The 21,796-nt window shown below is 33.0% G+C and overlaps 1 protein-coding gene across 5 annotated transcripts in view; it reads right to left on the bottom strand.

Annotated features, from left to right (window-relative positions):
* LOC140449591 (uncharacterized) overlaps positions 1-21,796 on the bottom strand; it is a 47,743-nt gene continuing 25,947 nt past the window's right edge. For 2 of the 5 annotated variants that reach the window (XM_072542811.1, XM_072542812.1), the window contains one exon: positions 1-888. In XM_072542811.1, coding sequence (XP_072398912.1) covers positions 129-809 — 681 coding nt within the window. In that variant the 5' untranslated portion in view covers positions 810-888 and the 3' untranslated portion in view covers positions 1-128. Of the gene's footprint in view, positions 889-14,886; positions 15,025-15,357; positions 15,578-18,344; positions 18,366-21,796 lie in introns of those variants that run through there. The other 3 variants (XM_072542810.1, XM_072542813.1, XR_011951837.1) reach the window with 3 other exon arrangements.

Here is a 21,796-nt window from a genome sequence, read left to right on the forward strand (position 1 = left end):
TAATTTTTAATAAAAAATTTTAATAATCCTAGTTTACTCTGTGTCTAAAATTAAAATAGATGTTTAATAAGTATTTACAAAAAACTTCTGTTGAATTTGAATCAAATATCGATCTTATACTTTTTATTTTAGTCATCGTTTTCACCAGTGTCGCCGCCCAAGTCACCGTCATCACCCCCAGTTCCGCCATCCCCGTCATCACCTCCAGTACCGTCATCCATGTCATCACCTCCAGTGCCGTCATCCCCATCATCGCCGCCTGAATCAACGCCACCATCACCTGAATCGAATCCTCCTCCGCTTGAATCAAATTTACCACCGCCTAAATCGAATCCACTACCGATATCGTTTGCCGTATCTATAGCAAATGACATTGCCGCTGCAATAGCAGCAGATAAGTCTGCAGCCATCCCCGAGTCAACATGACCACTAAAACTTACAGTGTGCTGAAAATTGTCTTCAGAATACACTGGTTCATTTTTGTTGGCATGATAGACATGGTGAACATGTTCAGAGAACATTGGTTGGTTTGTTTCAAAATTATTGAAATTGTAAGCGTTAGTAGTTGTCGTTTCTCTATAAGGGTCATTGATAAAACCATTCTCACTATCGTCATAATTATTACGATTATAATTATTATTAGTCTTATAGTATCTAACATTGTTTCGTTTTCCAACTATCCGACGACGGATCTGCTTCTTTCCTGTACTGATACCACAGAAGTTGAGGCATATTATTAAAAGAAAAAATGCTGCAGCTATCATTAGCAATAAAAATATTACTTGGAACCATTCTGGAGTCGAGCCCATTTTTCTAGATTCCACTGTCAATTTTAAACTTAATGTACATTTTTCCTATTTAGGTCTATATCTCTCAGCAGATGGGTATCTAAAAAAGTAAAAATATGTTTAAAATGGTTTCAAGGAAATAATTGAAAAATAATAACTCCAACGAATAGTTGTACATAAATAAAAATATTTTTTTGTTTGAAAACACTCTCAAAAAAAAAGGAAGATAAAAAGTTCGCGTAATGAAAACTCCATTAAAAACGTCTTTAAACTGCTTTCTTTTTGCATGTGTAAGTTTAATTTACATTATTAACGCAGATAATTTAAAAGCGAAGACCGAACCAAACATCAGCAGATTAACCGACAAATACGAAAAGAGTGTCGCAAAGCTAAAGAACAATGGCTGCTAGACAGGTGTGCAGAAATGGAGGAATTGGAAGAAAAACATGACCACTTTAACATACATCAACTTGTTAAAGAAATGATAGGTCATACAAAACCTTGCAGTTTTAACAGTATTGTGAAGGACAATAAATTAATTACTGATTCCAAGGATCTACTTCAACATTGGAGAAACTACACACAGCAACTATACTCAGACAACACTAGAAAAAACTCTGAAAGTGAATATAAAAGTGAACCTCCCCCAAAATATTGAAGTCAGAAGTTGTAAGGGCAATCAAACAGAGCAAATGAGAAAAAGCTCCAGGTCCAGACAACATATATATAGAGGTTCTAACAATGTTGAGTAAAGACAATATAGACGCCTTGGTCGATCTTTCTAATAACATTTATGGGTCCAGTCAAATACCACAGGATTGGCTTCAATCAACCTTTATACCAATCCCAAAAAAGTCAAATGCTAATAGTTGCGACCAATTCCGAATGCTCAGCTTACTGAACCAGGTCCTAAAACTCTTCTTAAAGATAATTCACACAAGAATATACAACGGATGTGAAAGATACATTAGCCCCACACAGTTCGGTTTCAGACAAGGATTTAGCACAAGAGAAGCACTTCAGCAAAAAGATGTCTTCCTATGCTTTATAGATTACCAGAAAGCGTTCGATTGTGTTAATCATTCAGAATTAGTGAGATTGCTCCAGAAACGTTCGATAAATGAAAATGACCTTAACATCATCTTCTTCTTCTTCACGTGCCATCTCCGCGACGGAGGTTGGCAATCATCATGGCTATTCTGATCTTAGATGCTGCTGCTCTGAACAGTTCAATTGATGTGCATCCGTACCATTCCCTCAAGTTACGCAACCATGAGATTCTTCTTCTTTCTACACTTCTCTTGCCCTGGATTTTCCCTTGTATAATCAATTGAAGTAGGTTGTATCTCTCATTACGCATAACATGCCCCAGGTATTGCAGCTTTCGTGTCTTGATGGTTTCCAATACTTCCATTCTTTTGTTGATTCTTCTCATGACTTCGTTGTTTGTTACATGCTCGGTCCATGATATCTTCAGGATTCTTCTATATTAACATCATAAGAACCTTTATATGAATCAAGTGGCACCTGTGAGAGTAGGACTGGAGTCTATATCATAGTTTTTCAATCTAAAAAGGTGTACGACAGGGTTGTGTTCTGTCACCCCTCCTTCTTAATCTTTATTCTGACACGATTTTCGATAGAGCCTTAAGTGACACTGAAGATAGAATCAAAATCAACGGACAGACTATTAGTAATCTTCGCTATGCTGATGATACAGTCATAATAGCTGATAGTCAAGAAGCGGTACAACGACTAATAGATAGAATAAACACTGAAGGGGAACGACTGGGCTTGAAGATTAATATAGAGAAGACGAAGGTAATAGTGGTTAGTAGAACAGGAAATATGCAATTAAATATAAGAGTAAACAATAAGAACATCCAAAAAGTCACCAAGTTCAGATATCTCGGTAGTTGGATAACTGAAGATCTAGATCCAGACATAGAGATACGTAGCAGGATTGAGCAAGCCAGGACAGCATTTACTAATATGAGAACCTTGCTAAGCAACAGCAGATATTAACTTAACGCTTCGATATCGCTTTGTAAAATGTTACATTTACTCCATACTGCTATATGGTGTAGAAACCTGAACCATAAAGGCCAATGTGATGAACCGATTGGAGGCCTTTTAAATGTGGGTATTTAGAAGACTACTTAAAATTTCCTGGATAGATCACACAACAAATATCAAAGTATTAAATCGAATGGGCAGAAAATATGGGCATGTATTTCGAAATTCCAAGTACCAGTTCTTAAAGCTTATTATTGAAGGGAAGATAGAAGGAAAACGGGGCATCGGAAGAAAGAAATACTCATGGCTTCAAAACATAAGGGATTGGACAAACCTCGATGCCCAGGTACTCTTTAGAGCCACATAAGATGGAGAGGAGTATGCCAAAATTGTCGCTAACATCCACTAATTGGATAGGGCACCATAAGAAGAAGAAGTTTAAGTATGTTTATAGGCGATTAAGCTACAATTGATTATATCTGTAGAGTAGGGAGGACCAGTCAAGTCCTACAGGCCATAATTGACTCATTGTGCATCCTCCCAGATATATGTCGTCCTTCTTCTTCTTCTAGTGCCGTCTCCACTAATAAAGGTTGGCTATAACCATTGCAAATTCGTCTCTATCTTTTGCTTTTCTTAAGAGCGTCTGTGTGTTTAGCCCGGTCCAGTCGCGAATGTTTTCCAGTCAGCCAGGATATTTGTCGTCTACCAGGATCCATTTTTCCTTCGATTTTACCCTTCGCAATCAGCTGCAACAACTCGTACTTATCATTTCTAAGTATGTGCCCCAAACATGCTGTATTTTGCCTTTTAATGGTGGTCAAAAGTTCCCATTCTGTACAACACCATTTCGTTCGTAACATGATTGGTCAATGGTACTTCAAAATTCTCCTAAAAATCCACATCTCAAAAGCTTCCAGTTTTCTCATTAAGTCAACTTTTACAGTCCAGGCTTCGACACCATAAAGAAGAATAGAGTGGATATAAGATTTTACCATGTGATATCGGATTTGCAGATTGAGTCTTTCGTTACTAAGAAATTTCCTCATCTTCAAAAAGGCTGCTCTTGATTGCTCTATTCTTGGACGAATTTCTGATTTCGGATTCAGATCTTCCGTAATCACAAATTATGTTAAGTAACATCTGCGATAATGACTGTATTGTCGGCATCACTGATGGTATTTATATTTTCACCATTTATCTTGATTCCTTCTGTACAGTTTTCAAGTGCTTGCGTAAATAACTTTTTCGAAATATATATTAAATTGTAATATGTCTCACTCCTCTACTTATCTGTTGCGCATCCGTGCTATTTCCTTCTAATGTTACTACAGCCTGTTGGTTCCAATAGAGATTTCTCACTATGTTAATGTCATTTTTGTAGAGTCCTTTTCTCTTTAGACATGCCATGAGAATGTTATGTTTAACTTTGTCGAAAGCTTTCTCATAGTCTATAAACGCAACGAAAAGATATTTTTGATGATCTAGACATTTTTGGGCAAGAGTTGTGAAATTATACAGAGCTACCACTGTTTCAATAATATTATTGGAGCTTCATCGTTATTAATTTGTGTTGGTTCCGTTCTTGTGTCCATGAAAAGATCTTCAATATATTTCGTCCATACTTGTTTTATTTCAATTGGGTTATTAATAGGTTTATTCTCTTTGTCAATTAATCGGTTAGGTGAATTTGTTCGTGATTTTCCAGATAATTCTTTTACTTTTTTATGTAAATTATAATGATCATGCTTTTTCTGCAATTCTTCCACTTCGAGATGCATGTTTCCATCATCCACTTTTCCTTAGCGTCCTTTATTTTGTTCCTTATTCATTTATGTTTTTCTCTAAACTTATTTGGGTTTTTATTTCTATATTTTCTTCCTTGTTCCATGATTTCCAGTATTTCTTGAGTCATCCAAGGTTTTCGGCTTTCTGTTTTCTTTTGTAGACTTTCTTTCTGTGTTTTTATAACCGAATCTTTGATTTTGCTCCACATAATGTTCACACTCTCAGAGTTTTTCATTTGTGATGTTAATTTCTTCAATTCTTGATTGATACAAGTTGAAGCCTCGGCACGGATATTATTTATCTTGAGTAACTGAGAATTCACCTTAGAACTTATTTTATTATCTTTTTTACTCTCAGTTTCATTTTTGAGACAAGGAGGTTATGGTCTGAGGGGACATCTGCACCAGGAAAAATCTTAACGCTTACAATGGAATTTCTAAATCTTAGATTGGTCTAATGCAATTTTGTTCATTATCCTGTGGTGACCTCCAGATGTCGTCCTTAGCTCATTGTTTATTCTGCTATTTCTAGGAAGGTAGACAAGTCACCAGGGAACATCTCCCTTATTATATTCACATAGGACATGCTCTACAGTTTCGTCTTCTCGTTCACACTTCCTACGTAGTCGTGGATCTACTAGTCCCGGTGTGTATGTGTTTGCTTAGTTGACAATAACCAGTGGAAAAACCAACTATCAAGCGTAAGTTTTTCCTTGTCATTCCCAAGTTCTTGGCAAGTCTGCATCCTTGTTCTTTCTGAACCTCAAAAATGCTTATCTGGACCTCAAAAAAAAAACAAAAAAAAAAAAGTAAGAGACATCAATGATTCTCAAGATCTACCCGGAAAAAATGGTTTTCGATAACGAACGCCATTCCATACGAAATGATAGATATTTTTGAAGAAGCATTACTATCAGAAATTAAAGGAACAATAAATAATGAAAGAACTATTAACAACATAAGACAAGCAAATTAAAAGGTAATTATGGCATGCTCTGCTAAACAACTTCAACTACTATTCAATAAGACTAACAGTTACTGTAAGATTAGGACTAAAAATAAATATAAAAAAGACTAATACGCGCCATAATTAGCGCCATATTATGTCATTTACAGGAAGTTAAGATTGGTAAAATATAAACTGTATTCTTCTTGTAGCGCCTATCCATTTCGAATATTGACTACCTAGTTTTCCTTAAAAAATTAATGGCAGCAACCCATATCTTTCGCTGTTCCTCATGATGATGTGACCGAAGTATTCGATTTTGGCTATTTCTATTGTGGTTAAAAACTCTTTTCCTTTTTGTATTCTTAATAAAACGTCCTGTTTAGTAACGTGGTTGGTATAGGATATCAATATGTAAACTGTCAACTATATTCAATTTTGGTACAAAATAAAGTTAGTCTTAACTGTGTACTCAAATGGTGCGTTTTTTAACAGGTGTTACAGAAAGATGCTTTTCAATAATAAATATAATAAAAAAAAAAAGGGAGTTAGAATATCTTTGACCAGTGTTCACTTGAATATCGTAGAGTAAGGACGTATTCGTCCGAGTGCGATAGCAAAAAGTGACCACTGATAAGAACAAATTGAAATCTAGTTATTAAAGTTCTAGTTATTAAAATAAACAGTAAAGTGGCAGTGCCGTACCAAATTCTGTTTCTACTATGAACAATTCATACACATGGAACACCAGCAATCAGTGTCTATTCTAGTTTCAGCAGTTTTAGTTAAGCAGCAGGTCCACTATTAAAAAACATTCAGTTTCACAAAAGTGTACCATATCCAATATGAATTGGATATAGCGTCAAAAACTTTAAAGATACGGTCGATAGCTTAGCACAAATTGGGGAGGACGAAACCTACTATACCAGAACTCTAACAAGCGACACTGTCAAGATTACAACATACAATAGATACATAGAGTAAACTGATAAGACTTTTACGAGAAGAAGAAATCATTTACGACACTTACCAAATAGAGAAATAACGTGCTTACAGAGTATTAATAAGACATATCCATCACTCTACACCCACAACAGATATAACAAAGGAACTAGAGAAAGTTGGCCATAAAATTCGCAATATAACTAACATTCGCCATAGATAAACAAAGGAACCCTTATCTTTATTTTTCCTAGACACTAAACCGCATTACTGCATCAAACAATGTGAAGGAAAATATGATACAAAAGATTGTAAAAATCCTAGAGGCACTCCAGCTAAGTGTGCATTATGCAAAAAAGATAACAGAGTGATCTTGAGCTATGTAGTCTACAGGGAACTAGTAGAAAACAGATATAAGCAAAAAAGAGGAAACCAACAGCCTCAAAAAACAACATTCAACAGCCCACATGTATGTACTGAAACAAATCAGCTAAACACCACTCTACCAAACCATCAAAGAACATATGCAAACGTGACAGCACATCAAACCAACTACGATTCAGAACCTAAAACTAATATACAACAACTATTAACATTCCTAAACGAGTTCAAAAACATTTTTTCGCAACTTATAAGTCAAAATAGAATATTAAACTTACTAACACAAGCCATTAACCAAAGAAATTCTTTAGCATATTTAGAGTTGCCACATGGAACGCTAATGGTCTGCTAAACCATAAGCAAGAAGTAATTACTTGCTTAAACCTGAATAAAATTGATGTTCTGCTTATTTAAGAAACCCAATTTACCGATTTAACTACGTGCAATATTCCGCTCTATAACAGATACAGCACATCCCATCCTGATGGTACAGATCGTGGTGGCTCGGTGGTAATCATCCGCAGTTGTATATCACATCATGTATTGCCGAAATATGCAACAGAAAAAATACAAGCAGCGATACAATGCAACGCCATGGCACTTTAACATATCTGCAATCTATAGCCCACCTCATCACGCAATCTCCACAAATAAATACAAAGCCTTCTTCCAATTACTTGGGAGTCAATTGGTAGCCGGAGAAGACTGGAATGCGAAACACACTGGGGCTAAAAGCAATGTCCAACAACAACTATGATTGCCACAGCAACGGAATCCCTACGTACTGGCCGAGTGACCCCAGAAAACTTCCAGATCTACTGGACTACTACATAAGCAAAGGAGTGTTCAGAAACAACTGTCTGCTAGAATCCAGCTATGATCTCTCATTGGATCATACACCGGTTATTATGAGCCTGAGTACCACAGTTTTAAACAACCCACAATCTCCTCAACTTACGTCAAAAAACACCAACTGGGCAGATTTTTTATCCCACCTAGAAGAAAACACCAATCTTAATCTGCGGATCAAATCTACACGTGAAAAAGATACAGCAGCTCAATACTTCACCACACTTGTGCAAAAGGCGGCATGGCAATCTACACCATAAACTGAACGCAAACCAACACATGCCACAAATGTTACCCTGCATATTCGACAACTCATTGCTGAAAAACGTCGTGCGAGGAGAACCTGGCAAAGATCTAGAAAGAACATAGATCTACATATATTCAATAGACTACGTAGGCAACTTTGGAGTAGCCATCAAAACCACAAACAACGAAACCTTCGAACATTACATTACAAACCTTACAGCAAATGACCAGACGTTATGGAAGGCGACTAAGAATCTTAAGAAACTAAACACAACTGTCTTTCCCATCCTTAAACCAAATGGCAAATGGGCCTGTTCCAACAAAGAAAAAGCGGATCTCCTTGCTGAACATCTCACAAACGTATTTCAACAGAGCCAGCAGACCCAAATGAAGAAGAGGAAGATTAATTAAATAAATTAAAAGTTTTACTTCTATAGAAGTCAAGAAAGATATAAACAAACTCAACTCACGAAAGGCCTCAGGTTGTGATTTAATCTCGGAACAAGTACTAAAACAATCTAAGTGAACAAAATAACTGTAAATCAATAACATTAAATTAACTTCAAAATATTAGGTATTTATGATTAAATATTATAATAACATAATTTTATCATCTCTTTATAATAACTATAATTAAATTAGCCAAATTATTAAAAAAAAAAACTTAAAATTAAAAGTCTTTCCTATACCACTACATTCAAATGTTGGGTGAAGGAGCATCCTTGACTACGTCAACAATTTAGTCGAGTAGATTAGTAAGTAATTTAATCGAATAGATCCATTTGATTCTATTTTTTTTTTTTTTGGGCAAGCAGCACCTCCCACCGCTCACTGGTTCACCGGCTGACCGGCTAAATAAGTCTGAACCATTCGAATTAGTCGAGTTCATTAGTTGCAAACGCAAAAATGTCTCTACCCTGGTGCGAAGAAACAAGTTTGAAATTTGTTTCCAAATATTTAGAACATGAATGCTTGTGGAATATTAAGTTCCGGCAAAGGCTTATCCTCGAAAATCCTAACAGTAAAATTGAGTGAGATATCTATTTCAAAAATATCTTTCTTTACGGAAACAAAATCCATTCACGGAAAATATTCTTAACGCCATCTTGTACTAGATTTTATATTTATACCTACTTAAAACCCCCTGTGGTGAAAAGTCTTGGGTCTATAAAATAAAGCGATCGGGCGGTCTTCTATTCAGTGCGGTTATGGGATAATTAGAATAATACGAGTATACCAGAGTAATATTATTTATTGAACACTAAAGAAAATACTAAAGTATATGGAAGTGAAAGATAATAGATATATTTTAAAGAGAAATCACGCATATTACTATCAAATTCACATGATAGATTTATGTGTAATGCTTCTTTAGAATCTGTTTCAGATAAAAATTATAATAAAAATCTTGCAATTTTGGTAGCATATTTTCCCACAGTTCTACATCTTTATAGATCTTTTCGAATAAAATACCTTTTGGGGTCCATACTCCAAAGTAACAGTATTCTCTATTAGATATAAATAACTGTCCCTGCACTTGATAGTAATAGGAATCAGGTCGTTTCAAATGCAATTGGCCATCAATTAGTTGGCAAAATTGAAGTTTTTTTTGTTCAATAGCTTCTTCAGGCGTAAATTCTCTTGCTTTATATGGACATTTGATTTCGACTACGCCTGAGTCACCTATTAAACCATCTGGACTAGCTGCAAGAAAGGGATATTCATCATGTATGAAAAGGCCTGATGGTTCAATATTTATATGTATTTAAAATTATTTCTAACATTGTTTTTGCTTTAGGTTCGTTCGCAATTCCGTATTCCGTAAATCTATTTCCACAAAACGTTGGATTCAATATTGCTTCCAATGTTTTATTTCTGTCTGTTTTGTCTCGCAATTTACATATTTTTCCGAAATTGCTGGATGTTAATCGTTGTTGACGTTCAATAAACCATGCAGCACTGTTATTTTGACTCGTTGTATTATTAAAAATCTCTGTTCTTTCCGAGATATTTTTTTGTAATTTTTTTAAAAATTCCAGTTTTTTTGCTTCGTTTTGCTTTTTGCTTCATCTGACAACTGAACTAACTCTTCTGCATTTAGGCCATAGTATTTATCAGGTTGATTATTACTTTGTTTTTTAATACATTTTTTTTGTCGTTTTGTTTGCTGGACCCATTTTTTAATTTTTGTTTGAGCAAATAAATTTTGGTAATAACCAGTTGGACTTTTGCTTATATTTTGCAATATATTATTTAAATAATTTCCCCGAGAATTATATGAGGCTGCTGCCGCCAAACACCTTAACCGATAGCCACCTCTCATGGTGTGATTTACACGTTTACCTCCAACAAATTTTGCTATAACAAAATTGAAGGTTTCGGCGTTATTATTGGTGGCGCTTTTTATCAAACTTGTTCCATGATATTTGAGCCTATTGCTGAATGATATAATATCGGTCAACAAACCACACTCTTGCATTTCAGGAATGTAATTAATTTCCTAGTCCAAATTTTGTTTTTTACAAAGTTTTTAAAGTTTTATGTTTTTAAAGTTATTCTAAATGTTTATAAACTACATAATTTCAAAAATTTGGCATCAGGATTTTTGATTATAATAAATCATAAAGTCTTTTACTTTCATTTGTCACCCACAGCATTACCCTATATTTATTATTTTCTGTCTTATGTTATTGTAAAAGAAAGGCCTCTGGGATAAACAAATACAATAACTTTTAAACTAATACATCGGTTCCAGATTTTGAGGGTTTGTTAAGTACCCCAATATCCAACCTTGGCTGGAACTCTAAAGTTTAAAGTTTAAGTTTACTAAAAGTTTTTAACAAATATCAATTGTCACTTATTTTGCAGTTTGCAAAGCAACAACTTGACTTTTCAACTTACAAAAATCGGCATTTTGAAGCTTTGTCAATATTCTAAAAAATAAAATTTTGTAATTTTATTTCAAGTATTTAGGAAACAGGTAGGTTTTGTTCTTATATGTCTACAATAACTAAAAAAGTTGTCAGTTACCTGGATTATTGATTGTCACGAGAAAATCCTTATTACTGGACTTCGGCAAATATGCATATTGTGCATATTTTATGCAAATATTTAATATTTTGGCATATTTGTATAAAAGTTTGCATAAAGTGCATAAAAGTTCAGATTTTTATACTGTATTTGAAAATTTTTAAACATACCAATTTATTTCAATTCTTGTATAAAATTTTGTACTCATTTTAATCAAGAAATGATCTAAGTACGTAATCTCTACAGGAACAAAACATTTACAATTTCAAAGAATATCAATTTAAGTAGCCCTCAACATTCTTAGAAAGTCTCGGTCACTGAGGCATTCAGTTATTGGATAATCGCTAAGGGTTCGCTCATTTGCATTTTATGATCTAATCCCCAAATCTATCTACAATTTATTGTATCTTAACAGCAGGTAAACGGCTAATAGTTTTGTTCCTAATTTAGGGATTTTCCAAAATCTCCCAGTTTATTGAATTAGGTACCTAAACATTTCTAATTTGATGCTCAGATTTGTAAATCATTTTTGTTTTGATATTCAAAGCGTAAACACTCGTTGTGCGTAACAAAAAGGAAGATTGTGATTTTATAATGCCTAAAACAACCAGTGCTTCAACTTGGATTAAACCTTATAAAGAGCTGTCTATGGATATGGGAAAAATCTACTGTTCAGTCTGTGGCAAAATTGTAATATCTAATATTTCATACATACAGGGTGTTTCCAAATGACACTTACAACGTTTGACTGTAGATACTTCTCGAAAAATTGAACAAAACGATATAGTTAATGAGGGGTCAAACTTATTTACTTTTCGAGATACAGGGTGTTAAAATTAAAAAAAAATTAAATTCTTTTAGTTAATAAGAACAATAACTTTAAAACCAATAAACGTATTTACTTGAAATTTAGTACTCGTAGGTTGTTTTTAAATGAAAAATAGCTTCCTTTAGTGAGAAAAAATTGTCCATGGTACAATACAATGGTGTGTATTTAGAAAAAATTTTCACCTTTACTTTTTTTTATGAAGTCAGCTATTCTAAAACACAATTATTTTTATTGTAATTGAATTAACAAAAAAAAAAAACTTTTGTTGAATTTTAAAATAAGTTATATGATGTACTAATGGTTAGTAACCAAAAACTAATTTGTGGATTAATACTGCATTTAAAACACTTAGCGAGTGTTTTTTTTTTCCAAACCAGTTATTTGATTAACCAAAAACACCTTGTATATTTTTATATTTTAAAGGTTGGGTTAAAATAAAGGTTTTTATTTTTATTTATAGATAGCATGTGAGAAGAAATTTCAGATAGACCACCATGTGAGAACTGCTTCACACATTGCAAAAAAAGGAAAAATAGGAGGAAAACATCAAACTTCAATGGCTAAATGTTTCCAATCTACTTCAAAAAAATTAGATGAGCAAGAAACTTTTAATGAAGACTTGTGTAGCGCATTAGTGTCTGCAAACATACCGCTTTCAAAATTAGCAAATGTAAATTTTAGTTCGTTTCTAAAAAAATATTGCAAACTTAATGTTCCAAGTGATCGGTCTCTAAGAAGAAATAATGTGAACGGGCTATACTCGTCGGTGTTAATTAATATTAAGGAAGAAATTGCAGATAATTATTTTTACATATCTGTAGACGAAACCACTGATTCCTCAGGAAAGTATATTGCTCATTTAGTGATTGGTGTTCTTAAAGAAGATACCTTACCAAAATCTCATCTTATTTCATGCCAGCAACTTGAGAAAACAAATGCTTTTTAGAAACATTAGCAACTTTTTTTCTTCCGACAACTATTCCTTCTAATAAATTACTGCTTATTTTATCGGATGCTGCTCCTTATATGGTGAAAGCAGGACAAAATTTAAAAATATTTTTCCCAGATTTAATACATGTTACTTGTGTAGCGCATGGATTAAACAGAGTTGCAGAGGAAATACGAAAAAAGTTTCCTCTTGTAAATACCATGATATCCAGTGTCAAAAAAGTATTTCTTAAATCTCCTATAAGAATTCAACTTTATAAAGAAATGCTACCTAACATTCCTCTTCCACCACAACCTATTTTAACGCGATGGGGAACATGGTTAGAAGCAGCTAATTTTTATGCAGATCATTTTGTTAAAATAAAGAACATAATTGATACGTTAACATCAGTTCCCAATCTCTTTTGGATTCTAAACAAACTTTTCAGAGTAACTTCCTTCAACAAGAACTTTCATTTATAAAATCAAATTTTAGTTTTGTTCAAAAAACAATTACTCAGTTAGAATCACCAAAACTGTCATTGTTCGAAAGTACAGCATTAATAAAAGAATTTGCGTCATGTTGTCGGAACGTTAGAGGTAATATTGGAAAAGATATTTTAAACAAATTTGAAGCTACTATGGAAAAAAAAATAAAGGTTACCATATTCTTTCTGAAGTAGTCAGTGTTCTAGCTGGAAATATTTCGGAAACAATTAATTTAGAACCAAATGTTTTGGTTAGTTTGAAAAATGCTCCCGTTACATCAGTTTATGTTGAACGAAGTTTTTCCATATATAAATATATGTACTCAGACAGAAGCCACAAGTTTTTGTTAGAAAATTTTGAACACCACTTGGTCATTTATTGTTACCATAATTCTAAATAAGTTTATTCATACTTAAAAATGATGTAGTTACTTAAAATAAATGTAAATCTTAATGAATAGTAGGAAATATTTAGTTATGTACACTTTTTTTTTAAATAAAATTGTTACTATTTTACGATTTTTTTATTTATTTGTATGCATATTTTGTAAAATATTTGCATATTTTCGGGTAAACACGTGCATATTTATGCGCATATTTTCTACATTTTTATTTGCATATTTGCCGAAGTCTACTTATTACCCTGGACTAATATGACTGGACAAGCAAGTGACGAAACAAACTTCATATATTATGTAAACTTTACTAACAAAAACGTTCAAAATTAATATTCCAATAAATATAAATAATCAAATTCCATATTCAAATATGGCAAAATATTTGGGTATTGTCCAATAAATATAAATAATCAAACTCCATATTCCTATACTGCAAAATATTTGGGTATTACTCTGAGCTCATGTACAGAAGAAAAGAAAATAATAATTCTGATTGAAATACAAAAAAAATGTACTGACTGATTGACCAAAATTTCTACATAATAAATTATTATTATATAAGCAAATACTGAAACAATAGTATTATTATAAAAACAGTATAAACATTTAAAAGGAAAATGTCACAAATCAACAGAAAATATTTCTATTCATATAAAAATTTAATCAAATTATAGGTACTACTACCCATATTAAAAACAATTAACACACTGGTTTGTCAAAAGTCCGAATAAGCCCTAATAATGTTATTCAACATTATTTATGACCCTCCCTCATTCTTACCTACCCGTCGGCGAGAATCCAGAAACTATCGACAAGGACAGCCTGTACCTACTGACCGAGAGAGAGTAACATTTAGTAGAACTTTGAGATTTTTTAAAAAGTTTATACCAAATAGCTGCTTTGTGTTACACTTTATGATAAAAATAAAATTAGATTCGGAAAGTGGGTCAAATTCTGTAGTGCCCTATTTAAAAAAAAAAAATTACGTTTATTTTAACCGAAAATATTTGAAAAAAAAAATATTATTTAAACAATTTATTAATTTACAACCAAATAGTGCACTAGAACTTTTTAAGACCTTTCATATAAAAAAAGAATCATCTCAATATCTGCCATAGTTTTTGCGTTATTTGATATAAACTTTTACATTGGAATTTAGCTATGCCCAGAATCGCGAGGAACGGCCTTAAAAGAACAAACAAATAAACTACATCTACAAATAAACATCCTGTAGTAAGAAAATATAGAAATTTATATACCACACAAATTTCCTCATCCATCTCTTCTAAAATAGCAGCTACGATTAGCATAATCTTACTTTATTGCGTTGTAGGCTGTTCATCTTGCAAACCACAACTTACTTGTGAACTCTACTACTTACTACAAGTGCGAACGATTTTTGGGCAGTAGTGAGGATTTTAGTTACTAAATTACTCGATACTCGCTACCCGACTAAAATCTAGCATAGTGCGAACTAAACTTAACCATCTTTTTAGATCAGCAGTCTGAAAAGTATCGACCTAACGATGAAAGTACCCATGGCCTAATGATTGACAACATTGAAACAAACAAGGCACTTAAAAAAGAAGAAAAAATGAGTGCATGAAAAATGTAATATGTACTAAGAAATCAAATACTAAAGGAAATCTCTAGATAATGAGACCACTAATTTTATCGAAATCCTATTGAAATGTATGACTTATATAATATGATAAAAATATTTTTCTTACCTCTACTCAATTGAAACACAAAATATTGTGTAATACATTTTTGAACAATGAACCACCTTAATGTTGGTTATTAATAATGTGCAATCATATGATATTCAATTTTGTTTCGTTTGTTTTAATTGATATTAGACTTTTACATGCTTTTACTCAACTAAGCAAATAAATACAAAATTTATACTGGAATGTAATGATGTAATTTCAACTACGGTCAAAGTATAAGTCAAGGACAATTTTGCAATTTTAAATGCACTTGCATACTAACAAAACATAGGAAAGCGGGAAAAAAGATAAGAATTGTATTAATACTGCTTTTATAAACAGAACTCGGATTTACAGACAACAAAAATTGAAGAAAAAGGTGCAAATACAGGCAAAGACTTTATTACAAAAGGCACAAAACTTAACAGGCAATATAGACAAATAACTTATTATTTATTGTGATTTATTATTAATATTATATAATATTAATATAATATTAACACAAATATTACATTTCATGACATAACCTTGGTTTCGTTCGTGGTACGAGTAACGGACGCGTTCAGAATCAATTCAGAATCCTCTTAGTAATCGGGTTGTACCTACGCAAGCGCGGCGCGGATCATAGTTCAGGATTGATTTACACCGCGAACAAATTTCGAACAATCTTCGCGAACAATTAGTTTTTAGTACATGGTTCGTTTTATTTATAGCCTGTGATTTGTCGAAGAACTGTTTTGTAGATAATATTTTAATTTTTGGATGGATTTATGTCCTATGAAATCGGTAAGTTCCAGCTTTGCTCCCCAGGGGGATAAAGAATAGTAGGAAAAAGTAACTTGTCTTTCACACATAATACAAAAAATCCAAAACGCTAATTGAATAATTAAATTACCACTTAAATAAGTAGAACACAATAATTATTGTATAAATACACAATAATTCATACACAATAATTAATTCTATTTTTCATTATATTTAGATATAGATACCTAATATATTACACTTATGAAAAATTAGACAGAACGAGTCTGTTGCGAGTAGCATACGCCTACAGGACTGTGTCTGCGGCGGCCTTGTAAACTATCACGGGTTGTGTTCATCTTCATGTGTTAACAGTAGACAAGAGACATCTCTATGAGAGAAGAGACTACAGAATCTTTCATTGATAGAATAGAAAGAAGAGGCTCACAATTGGACACCTATTGAGAATGCCTGACGAACGTTGTCCCCAAAAACTTCACAAATGGAAGCCCCCTGGAAGAAGAAAAAAAGGTAGACCTCGACGCTCATCGAATGAAGGAATTAGAAGAGCGATGGAATCGAGAGGTTCGGAGGAGAAGAGCATGCCTTGGACCGGGAGGATTGGAGGAGGAGAACGAGAATAAGGGAATAGCCTTCTCCAAAATGTACTATATTTACAAGTTGGATTAATGTCAAACGTCAATAAACTTATTTTAACCTTCAATTGTAGTGTATTCCCATTAAAATAGTAATTACTTTAAAATGCCACAAGAAAATAGCTTCAGAATAATAGATAAGATCTAGATAAAAGAAGGGAGTGTTCCAAAAATGTCATCCTTACATCCAATGTCATCCTTACAGCGGCCACCTCACTTTCGGAGTACGATACGTGCGACAGTCAACTGCGCACAAGTAAGAGAGGATGGTTTTAGTTGGTAGGCAGGATAATAGATACCTGAATCTTTGGCACTGCTATCTTTAGTACTTTAAATTAAACTAAAACCCAAATTTTCGGGACTCAAAAGGGAGGTAGCATAAAAAATTTCAAAACCCTCCCTCAGACAAATTCTGTGTGCGCCACTGCAGCTTGGCAAGTAAATATTGTTCGGTATCTTATGATTATGTTTGTTTTATAGATTTGAAAGAGTTTTTTATTTCCAACCAGGACCATCCAGCAGTGGCTACGTGGGTAATGGCGAAGATGCTATATTTAGGGATAATAACAAAAACAACCGCTAAAAATGAAAGAAAACGGGAAAACGCCACCTTTGCATTTTTTTGTAAAACAATGAAAAAAGGATTTTTTTGTGATTGACATTTCGGAAAAAAAAAATTTCAAAAAAACTTTTAAAACTTGAGAAAAATTCGTAAAAAAAATACTACAAAAAGTGTTATAAAAATATAAAAAAATATAAAAATATAAGTATATATAATATATATGAAATATACATACAAATAAATATAAATACATACAAATATTTATGCTGTAAACCATGAAATATTAAATATTAATATATATATTTAGGGACTGTCTTCCCTAGCTCAACCGTTTCCATTTCTCTCTCTTGACCCATTCTCTATTTAGACCTCTCTTACTCATGGCGTTGTCAACTTCGTTCCTCCAGCATCTTCGGGTCGTCCTGTTTCTCTCCTTCCTATGAGGCTTCATTCGGTTATTCTATTTATCCATCTGCTGTCGCTAGTTCTTCGTACATGTCCATACCACTTAAGTCTTTTTTGTTCTATATATGTTAGTATGTCTGTTTCTATTGATGTTCTTTGCTTTATTTCGTCATTAGTTCTCCTAGCCATTCTTGTTTCTCTGCAGCATCTTCGCAGGCATTTCATCTCTGTTGCTACTATCTTCCAGCTGTTTTTCTTGTTTATAATCCAATTTTCAGCCCCATTATGTCATAATACTTCGCACTAATGTTTTATAAATCTGTGTTTTGTCTTCATATTTAGGTGTCTATTCCACCATACAGAGTTAAGTTGTCGGATTGCTGTTCTTGTTTGTCCTAGTCTTTGCTTAATTGAAGGGCTTGGGGGAAAAGGTAACAAGCCACATAAATCTAAAAAATTAGATTTCCTTTAAAAGATACCTGCAAGTGTGCAGCGAAGCTGCTGATTAATTATTTCAGCTATTGATAAAGAGATGGCGTATAGAGGATACGCGAATTTCTTTCCCAATTTCTTTCCCAATTGCCAAAACTCAGAACTTTTTGGTTAGAAAAGGAACATGCCACAGGCGATTTTCAAGATGGATGACTATAAATTACGCCGAGCTAAAAGAAAAGTTAATTTTGAGAGTAGTAGTGGAAGTGAATTCTCTAATTTTGATTCAGATGACGATCTGAATGATAAAGATTACAATGTTACTGAAAGTGACTGTTCAACAGAAGGAGTTACACATATATTGGTAAGTTTATTTCTATGCGGCTTATTCCCTTTTTTAGCAAAAGATTTTGTTACTTTTTAAGCTTACTATAAAATTTCATATTTTACCTATGTACCGAAATACATGTATGTATTGTTGCCTTTACGTACAATACGTCTACATAACGCAGTAATGTTGTGTAACTATGATGTGTACTGCGTTATATCTCCGGCTGCAGTATTTTTGTTCATATGCCTAGCAGAATTTCTACGAGAAATGTGTGTGGCTTATTACCTTATTGCAAAAAATTATACATCTTTTTTTTTCAAACCAGTTTTCAAACCTACAAATCAACCACATTGTCGGCTTTACATGACATAAAGTTCAGGTTAACAATTAAATAAAAAAAGATGTAAAACTCTCTACGAGAGGACTTTCTGTCCAATAATTAACAGTAAAAATTGTGCGTTGTCTTTGTACCAGTCTTTGTAAATTTACAATACATGTATTTTGTGAAAAAAACTTTCCAGACCAGCTTTCACTACGGCGATAATCTCAAATCCCTCATCCCTGATGTCGATGACTATCGACGAAATATTAGAATAATAAAGGAACAGGAGTACACTTAGCCTATTCTTTCAACTGTTTTACCCAAAGAGTCTTAAAGTTTATTATATATATATATATATATATATATATATATATATATATATATATATATATATATATATATATATATATATATATATGAAAATTACTGAGTTCTCGGGAAGAGCCGCGTTGAGAATTTAAAACTCGACGTTTCGGCACCCATTTTGGAGCCATTATCAAGAGGGATACGGTTCGGTTCGAGTTCGGGGTCTCAATCTGCCTACTCCCCTCACTCGAGACGTACCAGTATCGTGTTCTATATTGCAAGAACTGTCTCTCGGCACTGAGGTCTCAATCTGCCTACTCCCCAGTGTCGAGTGACGACACTGGGGAGTAGGCAGATTGAGACCTCAGTGCCGAGAGACAGTTCTTGCAATATAGAACACGATACTGGTACGTCTCGAGTGAGGGGAGTAGGCAGATTGAGACCCCGAACTCGAACCGAACCGTATCCCTCTTGATAATGGCTCCAAAATGGGTGCCGAAACGTCGAGTTTTAAATTCTCAACGCGGTTCTTCCCGAGAACTCAGTAATTTTCATTTATCTGACCGCGGAAACTTATCCGAACATATATATATATATATATATATATATATATATATATATATATATATATATATATATATATATATATATATATATATATATATATATTAATAGTTTTTTTTTAAATTAATTGACTATTACTTCCAGGTGCCGATTTAATTTTTGACTTGAAATTATCTACTAGTTTATAAATTTACCTCTTGTCTTTCTACTAAGATAATTGTGGTCGGATTCGGATTTTTGAATAGTTTTTTATGTTTCTCGAATGGCTTCGCAAAAATCATCCCGAAATCCTGATATTTTATTGCAGTGTTCAAAGTAAAAAAACTGTTTTGGACCATGTTCCCCACATTATAATTACTGGTTTATGACATAAATGGACACCGGAAGCTTTTCTTTATATATCTGCACCCTCAATGGAGCCTTTACGAAAACGAAAAGATGTACAACTTTTATTTCAACCATTTTTCTCCAAAATGCATAAGAAACGATTTATAGCCAATTTTTTTTTCACTTTTTGTTATTGTTAAAAAACACTGCAAAATGAGCTGTACGTCCTTAATGATTTTTCTCAGCTATCCCTCATATACCTTTAAGAGCTTTTTTTCGTTGCTGGCCTAATTGATTAATAAAACAAACAGCAACTTCTATTTCAAAAATTTATTTGGATATTTCTAAGATAAAAAACGTTAGTTACAAAGTACAATAAAGTATAACTTTTAGTAAAATATAAAGTATTTTTAAATAAGTACTTAAATATTGGATAATATGACACAAAAATATTATTGTTTCATCAATTTACTCAAAAATATCATTATTCAGATCTTGTATTCCATCTTATATTCCAACATGACATAACTATACATATAAGTAGTTATAAGCACAGCCTACATACGGTCGCTTACAGCATAAATGATGCAATTATTGCTTCTCAATAAAACTAGCTTGTGTCAGCGGCTCAATATTTATTAGAAAAAAATTTCATACTGAAATTAAATTAGGGGAAAGTGTTTTTTACCTTGCGCATGCGTGGACCTTGGTTCACTTGCTGATACTACTACAAAGAAAGGATTTAACGGTTACCGGCAATAGCTAATTGTTCCCAACAGTCATAGAGGGCGATAAAGTACTATTTGAATGTTATGAATGAATATTTGGATGACCAGTGTTGTTTATGTTTAATTTGGTGTAGCTGTGTAAAAATTTAGTTTATTTCAAAAAGTTTCATAAATTTTTATTTACTGGAAAGTTTTACATTATTTCAGATCATGAACCATTAAAATTTATCTTCGGATGAAATAAGGGTTTGCCTATATCTGCTGCTATGCGTATTCAAAGGTGGGCTATTCTACTTAGTGGTCATAATTATGAGATATAGTACAAAAAAGGCAAACTGAGCTCTAAAGCTGACGCTTTATCACGTTTACCAATCACAGGCAAAACAAATATATCTGACACTATATTTTCTTTTGGTGTAGTTGATTCACCACCATTGGATTATCAGGATATAGCCAAAGCTTCTAATTCAGATATAATTATTAAAAAGACCATTGAATTTGGTTGGCCTAATGTAATTTCAGATGAAAATTTAAAGCTATTTTGTACAAGAAAAAAATGAGCTTTCTGTAGAAAATAATTGTTTACTTCTTGGTAACAAAGTGGTAATTCCACCTAGCCTTCAACAAAATATTCTACAACTATTCCATGAACAACATATAGGTATTGTAAGATGGAAAATGCTAATGAGATCCTATTGTTGGTGGCCTGGCATGAATGAGAAAATTGAAAAATTTATTAGTCGATATGAGATATGTCAGAAAACACAAAACTTCACCAGTAGTAGTAGTAATCTAATGTCATGGCCTAGTGCTCCTAATAATTTTCATAGAATATTGATTTTTTCTATAAAAATGAGTTTATATTCCTTATTGTTGTCGATGATAAAACTAAATGGCTAGAAGTTAAATTGATGGAGAATGGCTCAATGCTAAAGAGACCATTTTTAAATTAAAAGAAATGTTTTTGGGTTCCCAGTAGAATGCGTCTCTGATAATGGCCCCCCATTCGGATCATCCGAATTTATATCATTTTGTCAAGTAAATGGTATAAAACCGATTAAATCACCTCCTTACCACCCACAC

This window comes from Diabrotica undecimpunctata, chromosome 9 (genome assembly GCF_040954645.1).
Source record: "Diabrotica undecimpunctata isolate CICGRU chromosome 9, icDiaUnde3, whole genome shotgun sequence".
In the NCBI taxonomy this organism is placed as follows: Eukaryota; Metazoa; Arthropoda; class Insecta; order Coleoptera; family Chrysomelidae; genus Diabrotica; species Diabrotica undecimpunctata.